Source organism: Crocuta crocuta, unplaced genomic scaffold, assembly GCF_008692635.1.
Source record: "Crocuta crocuta isolate KB4526 unplaced genomic scaffold, BGI_CrCroc_1.0 scaffold273, whole genome shotgun sequence".
Lineage (NCBI taxonomy): Eukaryota > Metazoa > Chordata > Mammalia > Carnivora > Hyaenidae > Crocuta > Crocuta crocuta.
Window position 1 is genome coordinate 6336500 of NW_027529425.1, and position 13088 is coordinate 6349587.

The 13088-nt window shown below is 61.0% G+C and overlaps 1 protein-coding gene across 4 annotated transcripts in view; it reads left to right on the plus strand.

Annotated features, from left to right (window-relative positions):
• Positions 1-8957, plus strand: part of MAD1L1 (mitotic arrest deficient 1 like 1) — a 305713-nt gene extending 296756 nt beyond the window's left edge. For all 4 annotated transcript variants that reach the window (XM_077758777.1, XM_077758780.1, XM_077758779.1 and 1 more), the window contains one exon: positions 8548-8957. In XM_077758777.1, coding sequence (XP_077614903.1) covers positions 8548-8706 — 159 coding nt within the window. In that variant the 3' untranslated portion in view covers positions 8707-8957. The remainder of the gene's footprint in view (positions 1-8547) is intronic.
• Positions 8958-13088: the final 4131 nt, after the last annotated feature.

The following is a 13088-nucleotide window of genomic DNA, read 5'->3' on the forward strand; positions in this document are numbered from 1 at the left end:
GCGGCCAGCTGGGGGCTACCTGGAGGAGGAATGCAGGGTCGATGTTCACACCCGTGTCCCCATGCAGAGCCCAGGGAGCCAGGCCACTTACACCAAAACTCGCTGCTGCTCTGGTGCATGGCTCTGGACTGGAGCCAGCCAGGCACCCCTGCAGGTCCGAGCTCACACCAGCCCCGGAGACTGACGGTGCCGTGGCGGGCACCCAGGGGCCCCAGGCCCGGACACAGGGCATCTCCACCGCAGCTGGGTCCTGCACAGGCCGTGAACACACACATGTCTGTAGCAGGAACAGTGTGTGTGATCAGCGACCTGTTCTCAGAACTGCAGCTCTCAGAGACGCAGTTAACATCGGCCTTTCCCTGGCTACGGAGACAACATGCAGCCACGGTCAAAGTGGGGGTGCCTGGGAGGCTCAGGCAGTCAAGTGTCTGAGTTCAGCTCAGGTCATGATCTCATGGTTCATCGGTTTGAGCCCCGCATTGGGCTCTGTGCTAACAGCTCGGAGCCTGAAGCCTGTTTCCGATTCTGTGTCTCCCTCCCTCTCTGACCCTCCCCTACTCACGCTGTCTCTCTCTCAGAAATAAATAAAACATTTAAAAAAATTTTTTTTTAATCTGCAAAGTGCCTGTGCACAAAACCGTAAGGAGCCGCGTTTAACTGCAGCTCCCTGAGCTAACCACTTGGGTTTTGTGATTTACACACTTTTTCTCTGTTTCGGGCTGTGTTGCATGTGAGTGTGAACAGGCGTGAGCATGAACATCAGTGGTGTGCGCTCGTGGGGCTTCCCCAGCACAGAATCTCAAGGCGATTTCCTGGTACACGTGGCAGAGCCCCTCTGCGCACATCACTGGTGGGTGCGTGGCGGCTCCCACAGTGTCGGGATCCTGCCTGCGGAGCAGGGGCTCTGATTTCCTCGCAGCCCCGTCAGCACAGACTCCTTCAGCAGCTCTGAGCAGGTGCGCACAGCCACCGTTCACGGCCTGGGGCCACCCCTCTGCAGGGCGGGCTGCTCCCTGGAGAAGGAGGCCCACGCACTCATGGTGGAAGACCCTCCCCGAGACATGGCCACGGCTGCTCGCCACCGCGTGCGTCCCCCGAGTCTCCTCCTACACCCCAGCGGACTCGCAGGACCCAAGCTTTGTCAGAGGGCCCGGGTCACAGAGCTGCCGGAGGTCGAACCAAGCTCGGGGCCAATGTCAGATATCTGTGCCATGGGCTGGCACTTGAGAGAAGGCTGCCTGAGTCAGGGGGTCAGAGCAGTCACATCCAAGTGGGGGGATGGCTGTTCACCCCTGAAGACCCGGGGTACCGTGAATGGTGGCAGGAAGGGGGTACCTGGCACAAGGCAGGGGTCGGCGCACTCCTGCCCATGCTGACTGCCCTGTGTTGTCCCCTCAGGGCCAGCCCCCGCTCCCCCATGCGGGGGTCCGGGGGCAGCACTGAGGACAGGGCCGGGCTGGGGGCAGCTGGGCCTCACAGGAAGCAGGGCTGCCTGGAGCCGTGTCCAATTAGGTGACTTTACCCACAGATCCACACATGAGTTTTCACACCACTCAAGACAGCCACCAGTCAGCCGGCCTCCCCCGGGCCTTGCAGCCACCGGCTTCCCACCGGCTTCGGGGCTTGTGAGCGTGTGGGCGAGGTGAGCCCCTGGGCCGTGTGGGGCTGCTGTCAGTTTGCCACCCGCCACCCTATCCTGACCGCGGCCACCTCTTCCCTGGGTGTCCTGGGAATAGAGGGGACAGTCACAGAGATATACAGGCTGTCACAACCACGGCCAGTGCTATGTAGGAGGAGGGGGCCCAGCTCAACCCCACGTGGCCGCCCCTCGCTGCAACTGCTGCTCCGAGCCCTGTTCTGGCAAAGGGACAGCCGTGAGCTAAACACACCTGTTCCCCTCNTGCTATGTAGGAGGAGGGGGCCTCAACCCCACGTGGCCGCCCCTCGCTGCAACTGCTGCTCCGAGCCCTGTTCTGGCAAAGGGACAGCCGTGAGCTAAACACACCTGTTCCCCTCACCTGCCAGGAGAAGCCGGGAAACACAAATGCCAGCCCTGGGTCACTCGTGACTCAAACGTACCTCTTCCCAGGCAGGCTTGTCTCTTGGGAGCAAACGCTGGCAGTTTTCACAAGGCCCATCCGTTTGTCCATCTTTATTCTATTCTCTGCATTGTGCTTTCAGTGTGACGTCTGAGAAATTCTCTGCCTTGTCTTGGATCCTGAAATGTGTCCTCTGTGCTTGAAGGTTGTTTTATGTTTTACATTTTAAGTCTGTGGTAGGTTTGGAGTGAAATTTGTGTGAGGTTTAAGTCAAAAATTTTTTCTGTTTCCTCTCCCTCTGTGGGGCGGGCCTGGAACTCGTGTTAAGGTTGATGGTCATTGTTAGTGTGGACCTCTGTCGAGGCCCCAGTGTGTGTGTCCCCCCAGGACATGACACTGCTGCCTGTCCCACGTGGAGGCCACCGGCACCGCGCCCCATCAGCTGAGGGTTTTCATTAAGAATGGAGGTTGATTTTAGGCGTTTCCCGTGTTGGCGATGGGACCGGTGGCCTGCGGTTCTGGTGACGTGTCCTGACTGGAGGTCAGATAGCGAAGCAGCCACACGCAGAGGTGACCTGCATGTGGTCCTGGTGTGGGACTCGCTGTATAATTGCCCGACTACGTTAGCTAAAATCCGTGGAGGGTTTTTGCACCGAAGTCCACGGGAACTACCTGCCTGGACTTGTGTCTTCTGCCTGCGTGTATGCGCTGTTTCCGGTTTGGTGTCGGTGGATAGGCCCCTGCTCTGGGGAGTCCTCCCTCAGACCACAGAAAATGCATGTTAATTCTCGTTTAAATGTCTGATAAAATTCTCCAGCGAAACCACGTGGGACTGGAGATTTCTTCCTGAGGAGCGTTTTAATTACAAATTCGATTTCTTTAATGGCTGCCGGACTTCCCGGGCTATCTGCCTGCCCGACTGAGCCCCGGCGCTCCATGGTCTTTAAGAGAGCTCTCCGTTCCCAGCTGTCAAATTTATGGGCATAAAGGGTTTCTTGAGTGTTTTCTTATTATTCTTGAAACAGCTCCTGGATCTCATTTCTGTTATCGGCAACTTCTGTCTTTTCGGTTTCCATTGGTTTTGTTGCTGTTTTTCAAGGACCGACTTCTAGTCACAGTAGCCCCTCTCCTGTTTTCAGTGTCGTTCATTCCTCCTTGCACTCAACCCGTCCCTTCTCTCTCTGGTCTCTCGAGGCAGAGCTCCGATGCCTGGCGGGCCTCGTCTCCAGCAGGGCACCCAGGGCTCTGTGTCCCCACAGCTCTGCCCGGTGCACCCACAAGCCAAGACCACGCATTTCTCCTCAGCCCACAGGGTCGTGGAAGCGTACCGTGTGACCTCACGTGTCTCGCTCACTGAGTGGGGACTCCCGAGCCCCTGTGACGTGCCCCACGATGCTCCTGTCATCTTGCGTTTCCCTCCGGCTGGCATCAGCCACGTCCTTGCGAGTCGACTGGGCCCTGTCATGACCACTCACGATGCTGTCACACAGAGACAATACTCCACTCCAGGAGTCTTGAGAGAGTGGTGTTCACACTCTCTGTTTGAGAATTCTGTCCGTTGTCTAAATCTTGATCGGGCGTGGACGTGCATACCCACGCCTGGCCGTGGGTTTTATCTCTGGGTTCCCCGTGTCCTCGTTCGTGGTTGCCTTTGCCGCCCTCAGCAAGGCATGATCTTGCTCTCGACGGGACTCCCCTCCCACTTGTGCCCTTCCCGTGGGCCTCGCAGCCCCCCCAGCTGGGGGCTTGGGAGGGGACCACCCAAGAGGGGGCAGTCCTCCACTCAGGGCATTTCACGAAGGCCCTGCCGGCTGGGACACCACAGGCTCGCAGTTAACAAGCCCCGTTGGAGCCAGAGACCATGTGAGTGCCATGCACCACCCCTCAGCAAAACCCCTGCCCCCGACGTCCCTGGCTCCCCCGCAGGGCCCTTCTCCGCGGCCATGTCGTGGCAGGTGCCTGGCCTTCTGGGTCCCGGCCGAACCCTTTGAGGCAGGCCCGGCTCCACCACCTGGCGGGAGGAGGAGGCACAGAGGCGAGCGCAGGCTGAGGTTCGGGCGCCGGACCACACTGACGACCAGCAGGCCCCAAGGCCTTGTTACAGCCGAGCGCCTTGCTCGCCACGGGGTGCCTGCCAGCCACGCCGCCCTGTCACTCCCAGGTGCTGGGGGCAGAGGAGGCAGAGACACAGCCGCCAGCCCATAAATATTTCCAGCCACAGCCAGTGCGTCTTACTGGGCAATTTGCTTTTTAAAAAATTGCTCTCTAATTTTAAGTGAACAGCCCCTAATTAGAGTGATTTACAAGGTACCTGGGGACCGGGTGGTATTTGAACACGACGGAGCCTCACAGAGATTGATCAGCACAGTGTGATTTGGGGGCCCATTCTGGAGGCTGCTCAGCTCCACACCGCCTCTGAGTGAGGACACGGCCCTTCCCACGGAACGGCCAGGGAGGCAGGCAGCTCGCAAGCCCTTGCCTTTGAGAAGGTGGCCCTGGCCACGCCTCCTTCCCGCACGCTGCCCTCTGCCAGCCCCCAGGGCACAGGGATCTGTGGAGACCCCCAGACTGAAGACCACCTCCCAGGTGGGCAGGGGTCCTGGCCTGGCACAGTGCAGGGTGAAGGGTCCCCGGTTTGGATTATGGTTGCCGCCCAGCTGCCGAGCCAAGGGGGTGCCACAGCCCCCATCACTGCCCCCTGGCCTGAGCGGTGCCCAACGTCTGCTCCCCCCCAGCCTGAGCAGTGCCCTGCATCTGTTCTCCCCCGCCAGCCTGAGAGTGCCCCACATCTGCTACCCCCCAGCCTGAGCGGTGCCCCACATCTGCTACCCCCAAGCCTGAGTGGTGCCCCGCATCTGCTCTCCCCCCACCCCTACCCTAAGCGGTGCCCTGTGTCTGCTCCCTGCCAGCCTGAGCGGTGCCCTGCATCTACTCCCCCGCCCCACCCAGCTGTGGGAGAATCAGCCCCTCTGACATTTAGGGGAAAATTGCAGAATTGAGCAGAAGGCAGAAATGAAAGGATTTTCTTGGTAAAAGGTCAGAGTGGTTTCTCTTACTTTTGTTTAAAAATGGTTTGTGTTGAACTATGACAAGGCTAAATGCACAGACGTGCAGGGGAGCAGGATGGACTGCCCGGTGCGGGGTGAGCGCCCTGGTGAGGCAGCACACAGAGGGCGGCCGCTCAACGCCGGGCACTAGGAGGGCTCTTGGAACAGGACAAGGGGTAGGCATAGCCAGAACCAGCCCATCCCTGGGGTGTCGGAGGGACCCTACCACCCCGACAGGTGCATCCAGGCCTCCTTCCCAGGTAGAGGAGGGTGTTCAGGCCAGGCATGAGGCCTGCTGTATGCAGGAGTGAGGCAGCCCTGTAGCTCCTGGGAAGAGGGTGGTCCCCATTAGGCTGTGGGACCGACGGGGCCTTTAGTATGTGTGTCCAGCTCTAGGACAATTCCCATGCTGTGCGGTTCACCCTGCGGTGTGCTTTTCAGTGTATTTGGTGTATTTCTGAGCTGTGCTGCCACCAGAATCTAATTCCAGAACTTTCTGTCACACTGCCAACATCCTCGCACCCCTGTCAGTCTGTCCTCTGGGCCAGCCAGCCCCTGGCAGCCACTGATGTACCCTCCCTCCTGCCGACTTGCCGTTCTGCAAACTCCCACGAGTCACCTCATGCATGCATGTTGTCCCGTGTCTGGCCGAGCACGTGTTCGAGAGTAGTCCTGGGTGCAGCAGGGATCAGAGCTTTGTTCTTTCTGTGGTTGAGTACCAGTCCATCAACTGACACCCATTCACCTGCTCCTCCATGGGCGGTGTGCACACTCTATTACACATGTTGCTGCCATGAACGCACGTATCCAGGGGTCTGTGTGCACAGGGGCTTTTGTTCCTTTTGGGTGTAGCCCCTGGAGCCCAACCTCTGACTGTATGGTTAGGTGCTCACGGAATGCCAGAACGTTCTCCATTCTCCATGGTGGGTGCATCACTTCTATTCCTGCCAGCTGCATCTGGGGTCCTACTTCTCCACACCCTCAGCTGCACTTGTTGTATTAGACATGGTTGTGTGCTCCTCAGGGTTTCAGGTGCTCCTCGGACATCGTGTGCTCCCCAGGGTTTCTTGTGCTCCTCGGACATGAGTGTGTGCTCCCCAGGGTTTCAGGTGCTCCTTGGACATCGGTGTGTGCTCCCTGGGGTTTCAGGTGCTCCTCGGACATGAGTGTGTGCTCCCCAGGGTTTCAGGTGCTCCTTGGACATCGGTGTGTGCTCCCTGGGGTTTCAGGTGCTCCTCGGACATGAGTGTGTGCTCCCCAGGGTTTCAGGTGCTCCTTGGACATCGGTGTGTGCTCCCTGGGGTTTCAGGTGCTCCTCGGACATGAGTGTGTGCTCCCTGGGGTTTCAGCTGCTCCTCGGACATGAGTGTGTGCTCCCCGGGGATTCAGGTGCTCCTCGGACATGAGTGTGTGCTCCCTGGGGTTTCAGGTGCTCCTCGGTCATGGGTGTGTGCTCCCTGGGGTTTCAGATGCTCCTCGGACATGAGTGTGTGCTCCCCAGGGATTCAGGTGCTGCTCGGTCATGGGTGTGTGCTCCCTGGGGTTTCAGGTGCTCCTTGGACATCGTGTGCTCCCCAGGGTTTCAGGTGTTCCTTGGACATTGATGTATACTCCCTGGGGTTTCAGGTGCTCCTTGGACATAAGTGTGTGCTCCCTGAAAAAACCCTCACTCAGATCATTTGCCCGTGCTGTGATCGGAGCGTTGGTCGTCTCGTTATCAGGTGTAGGAGTGGCAAGGTCATGGACTCAATCGGGCATCAGCTGTGCTGGTTGAAGGTGACTGTTCTGTGGGGTTTCTGTGGCTGGGAGCCTGCCTCCTGCCTGGCCCCAGCCCACACTGCCAGGTACACCGGACACGTCCCAGCCCCACAGACAGGCCACAGCTTTCCGGCTGTCATTACGAGAATCTTGGTACCACAGGCACCTGGGAGCAGGCGGGTGGCAGGTTTGGGGGTCCCTAGGGAGGAGTCTTTCCTGACGAGAGCTGTCTGGGAAGGAGGGGTCTTCCCGCCACCAAGAGTGCACACATGCCACCAGGTGTGTCCTTGCGGACATGTCCCTTCCAGCCTGGGCACTCCAGACTGCATGGCAGCCATGGTCCTCAGCTGACCAGGTTGCATGTGCTGAGTGGGAGGTGCTGGCCCTCGGTGACCCCACCCAGCCCCTGACACCCCTGGTCCTGTTCCGCCAGCATCACCCACTTCACTGGACCGGAGCTGCAGCCTCCCCAGCTTGTGCCCCCAGCTCCTCCGCACCCCCAGCAGGCCAGAGCCCCGGACACCTCCCCGTCTGCAGCTGGCACCGGGGGACAGCCACGTGGGCCCCCACCCAGCTGGCAGGCAGCAGGCTGCTCCAGCAAGGGCCCCACGTGTCCCTTCTCAGTGGGATTGAGCTTGCTGGCTGGTGAGGCTGTATCAGAGCGGGCTATGTGCCATCCTGGATCAGGCAACCCCCCTCACCTCTGGGGGTCTCCAGGGCACCTTCAGGGAAAGACAGAGCATGGTGAGCCCCTGCCCAAGTGCTCAGGCCCCTTTGGGCCTCTGTCCACACCCCCAGCCCAGAACACCTGGCCGTCCCCACCCCCTGACCCTGAGCACCTGGCCTGGAGTCCTGGCCCTGTGGCTGAGGTTTGGCTCTGCCCAGACCTGCCTCAGTCTCCCCATTTGCGCACGAGGGGACGGCCAGCTAGTTTTGGGAAGCCTCGCCATGTGTCACACACACAGTGCTTAGGGCTGAGGCACTTGCAGGTCGGTCTCCCTTCACAATGCTCCCCAGTTATAGGTGATGCTTCATAAGGAAGGAACGGAAGGTCCTGGAGCTGGGACCACGCCCCACCTTGGGTTCTCCATGACTGCCCGGCTCCCCAGCCCTTTCCTGCACCTTGTCCTTCATGGGGTCCCAGAACTTGCGGGCCAGCAGGGCTCCAACTCCTGTGCCCTCACTGCACAGACAGGGAAACCGAGGCCCAGAGGGACGTTCTCTGCCAGGCCTGCTGAGCGGGGTTAGCTCCCCGGCACCGCCAGTGGGAACCCCCCATTCTGTGGCCTGTGCAGTATGACGGGAGGAAACGGGACGTGAACTCCAGAGGGCACAGCCATCCCTGAGTCAGCTCCCTGGGCGGCTCTGGCCCCTTGACTGTTCATCTGTAGAATAGGGGGCGGGGGTGTCAGGCCGCCATTCTCGTGGTGGCTGGGGTCTGAAGACGTGGAGGGTGGGATGGGCTGACCGGGAGGAGCTGGGGACCCGGAGCCCATGCCCCACATTGCGTCATCCGGATCCCTGCCCGCTGGGAGGGGCCCTGTCCCTGGACAGACGCCCCTAGTCTGCGGCCACCCGCCTGGGACAGGGTCTCCACCCCTCCCTGCCCTGTCACTGAAGGGCCCTGAGGGAGGGGCCGGGGGGAACTTCGAGAGCCACCACTCTGCTGATGGCTCTCCTCCGTGTCTCCGCCCACCCTGCAGGCCACGGGACCTTCGGGCGCCAAGATGCAGCTGCTGGAGACGGCGTTCTCAGGCACCGTGCGGGAGCTCATCGAGCTGCACCTGCTGCGCCAGGACAGCATCCCTGCCTTCCTCAGCGCCCTCACGCTTGATCTCTTTAGCCGCCAGACCATGGCCTAGCCAGCCTGCCCGCATGCCAGCCAGGTGGGCCCCCTGCCTCGCCCACACCTGTAGCCGCAGGACTGAGCTGCTCTGCAAGGAAGGGGCTCCATCCTCCTTCCCCGGGATGTCTGGTCTGTTTGGGGGTCGGGGGGCAGCGCTGTGTGCGCCCACTTCCGGCCCCCTCCCCAGTGTGTACCCCCACCCACACACCGCTCAGACCCAGCGAGGTCACCACTCCGTGTGAAATAAAGTGTGCTCTTTGGCCACCCTGCCAGCTTACTGTGAGCGTCTGAGAGGACTGGCCCGCTCCGCCCACCGCCACCAGGGGTGGCAGCCCAGGAGCCACCACCCCCACCACAGACAGGAGGGAGCAAGTGCTCAGGGGAGCAGAGTGGCCGAGACACACACCCCCAGCCTGGACTCTGCCCCTCTCCCCTCCCCCACAAGGGACTAATGCCCCTGAATGCTGCTTCCCCAGGTGCCAGTGGGTAGGCGGGGCCGAGCCCCTGTGTGGGTGCTGGCGGCCAGGGCAGGCTGGGCCTCTCGTCGGGGTGGGGCCTCCCAAAAGCCAGACTCCACAGGCAAGGCTGGTGGTGCCAGCTTTATCCCCCTTCATGTGCTGACCTCAGGACCTCCAGCCTGCACGCACCTGGGCACCCAGGGCGGGGGCGGGGTTCTCCCCGGACCTATGGGCCAAGGCTCCTGCAGGCCCGGCTGGGGGCACAGGGACAGGGGCCGTCTTCACAGGAAGGGGTCCAGCCTTGGCCTCTATGCTCATAGCTGTGGGCCTGACGGCACCCACAGACCAGGGGCCTGGGTCCTTGGGGAGGCCTGGGTGGTGGTCCGCCCCTCCCCCCAGCACTGGAGGTCGGGGGACAGGAGACAGATCACCTGGCATTGGAGTACCGGAGTGCTACCTCATTGACATGCACAGCTCAGCACTCCACGCCTGTCACCAGTCATGGGGAAAATGAGTCCTGACGTCAGCCGCCTATGTGTCTGCATCAGCAATGCCAGCCTGTGGCTGGGCAGCCTCACCGCGGGTACAGCAATCATGTCATGAAGCGAGCCCGCTATCTGAGCCCAGCAGCTCTGTGGAAGCAGCCACAGGGCACAGCTTCACTGAGTCGGCCCTGCCCGGCAGCAGGTCCCAAAGCCATTGGCAGTGGGGGTGTGGGTCAGGACTAGGTCCCCTGCTCCCTAGAGCCCAGGGGGAGTGTGCCCTGGGGAGCCTCGGGCTGCACCCCCCATGCCTGACCCCCAACACATGCCACCTCCCCCTGCATCCCCAGCCCCCACCCCAGTAAAGCTGAGGGAGACTCGCCATGCTTTCACATCGGGCCGTTCGGTTCCAGAGCTTGGGCTGTGGACCCATGCCTCAGAGACACAGCCTGGCCAGGCCCTAGGGTCACCACCAAGGTCAGCCGCCGGAGCCCCTGGCTCTGTTGATCACAGTGCAGCCCAGATGGCTCTGCTGTTCCCACCTCACAAGTGAGAACCCGGGCTCAGGGTGGTGATGTGGCTTCCCGGAGCTACAAGCCAGTGGGAACAGGACTCTGGTCCAGCTCGGGCACTTTCCACCCTCCACTGGCAGTGAGGTGGGCTCCAGATGCACCGAGAGCCCCCGCCTGCCCACACGGAAGCCCAAGGTTCCCCAGCCCACATCCCATCTCACTGATGTACCTGCTTCCAAACCCCACTCCCCAGATTGGAGGCCCACTGAACCCTGCAGAGCAGCCCCTCGGGAATTGGGAGGAAGCTCTCGGGGGTCCTGGCTTCTGCCACAAACCCCCCATGCTGAGTTTCCAGCAGACATCAGAGTGGCCGCCCACTCAGGCCACTGTGAGCAGCCGTGTGTGCCAGACTCAGTCCCTGATCTTGTGTTCTGCGCCATCAGAAACCTGCAGGGGGGTGGGGAGAGTCCGAGGCCCTCAGGCCTCATGTTGGCTTGGCCCTGCTCTCCCTCCATGTGGGGGCCCCAAGTCTTCAGCTTGGTGTGAGGAAAGGCCCCCGCGGGTGTTCTGGGGCCCCAGCCTGGGAGCATGGAGGGCCAGGGATGGGAGGGGAGGCCACGCCCTTCCCTTTTCTCCTCTGCCCCATGGAGAGCTGGAGGGGCTAGCTGCTTGTGCAACAGAAAGGGACGCAGAATCACCAGCCTGTACAGACGCCCTGTGTGGCACCTTGTGTGCATGCCTGTCCATCGTCCCTGCATGCAGATGGCGCTTACTGGGGACAGGCACCCTCCAGGGCAGTGAGCGTAGGCCAGTTCTTGCTCAAATGGCTTAGGTAGGGGGGTCCAGCTGGGCTCCGGTAGCAGGCGGACCTCAAGGGACAGGGATGGCCTGGATCATGGGCCAGGACACAAGCTCTTGACCTCTACCTCGTGGGTGGCAGAGAGAACGGTCAGCAGTGGGACATGGTGGCTGGATGCCCCCTAAGGGGGTGTTGGTTGCAGGGCCAGCCCAGGCCAAAAAAGGAATGTTCTGGAAGGATTTGGGTCAGAGCTGAGGAATTGGGCTGCAACGTGCCACAGCCCCTACTCCCACTGGTGGACATGTGGCCCCATGGCCACCACCTACCCACTGCCCGACACATGCCATGAGGCCCCACGGCTGCAGGGCCCCCTCACCACTCTCCAAAATGATTCCTAAACTGCCCCCGAAGCTGTTGCCCCCTCTTGAGTTAGGGTGCCTGGCTGGGTCAAGGATGGGCAGAGCCTGAGCCGCCTGCTCGCTGTCCCCAGTTCTGCAGGACCGGATGGGTGCCGGGCAGCTCAAATCCAGCAAAGAGCCTTCCTCAGATACGGATGCCCAGACATGTGTCCCATCCCTGCCACAGTCCCCCACTCCCTCCCTCCACAGGGAGTGGGTCTCCCAAGGATGCTTCCAGCTGGAGAACTCCCCCATGTGGCGCTGATGCATGGGCCACCCTGAGGTGGACAGTGGCTGTGCTCTGACTACAGGGTTTTCCTTTCCAGAAGGAAGCAGGAAGACACAAGCAGTGGGACCCAGAGCACAGCTCCTGCCAACATGCCCCAGGCTGGCTCCCCTCAGCTGGACTCGGCCCAGTCCCCTCGGGCCCCCAGGGAGCCGGGGAGGCGCAGACAGCCATGCGAGCCTGCCCCACTGAGTTCCCAGCCGCCAGGCCACGGAAAGTTCCGGTTCAGGCAGATCCCCACCTCTGCCAACTCATCAGTGGGCACCCAGCGCTAAATGGTTCTTAAGCCGCTAATGACTAATTTTAAGGGATTAGTGCCACAGCGATAAACTCTAATTGCCAGGATGTAACAGGATTTGTGTGCGACAAGCCTCCCTCCAGCTTCCCGGAGGCTCGCAGGGAGGACAGCGCCGCCTGCCGGGGTGTCCCCCGGACACCCCCCCACCAGCACCCTGCCTCCCTGTGCATCCTTGGGACCCCCTCCCCCCCTGCCACCAGCACGCAGCCTCCCTGTGTGTCCATGGGCCAGCAGCAGAGCTGGTCAGAGCACAGGTTCTCAGTTTTCAGGCCCTGCCCAGACCCACTGAATCAGAATCTGCTTTTGATGTGACCCACAGGCGGTTCTCATGCCCGGTTTGAAGGGCACTCACTGGTTCGCAGCGCTACCTCCCACCTGCAAGCTCCCCGCAGGGGCTGGTTCTGGATGGGGCGAGGCCCAGAGCGGGTAGGCCTGGTCTCCGGCCACAGGCGCACATGGCTCTGGCCCGGACCCTCACCAGCCCTCCTGAGGTCTGCACGACCCCAGCTCCTGGGTCAGACTCAGCCCATGTCCCTCATGGTTAAATATCACCTGGATGCCAGATCCAAGTAGGGTGCAGGCATGGACCTCCAGGCTGGAGTGTGCATGTGTGTACGTGTGACTGAGCGAGTGTGTTTGTATTTGCACAGACATGACTGTGTGCATGTGGACACATGTGTGTGCTGTGAACACACAAGTGCTCACAGCAAGGCGGGGCTCACCAACTGCTACATTTCTGCTCCAGGCCAGAGAGGCCAGGGCCTTGCCCAGCGTCACGCAGCGCAAGGCCCGAGAGCAGACACCAGCGGGTCCGTCCCGCCCCTCGCGTCATTGTGGACCGTGTTTTCCACATAAGAAAAGCTATCCAGCAATAGAAACATGGAGTGAGAAGTCCCCATATGGCCCGGCCTCTCCCGTCTGTGGACGGCCCCACACACAGAACCTCCTTGCTTGGATTCTCTCAGTTTGTGTGGTGTGTAACTCGCTGTGCTGCTCTGCACCTAACAGTCTCAGAAATGTTCCACGAGAGCATCTCTTGATGCCCTTCGTTGGGGTTATTTTGCTGTTGATGTTATTTCTGAATCACTTGAGAAGTTTGATTGAAAACGATAACATACAGGGGCACCTGGGTGGCTCAGTCGGTTAAGTGTCTGACTTTGGCTCA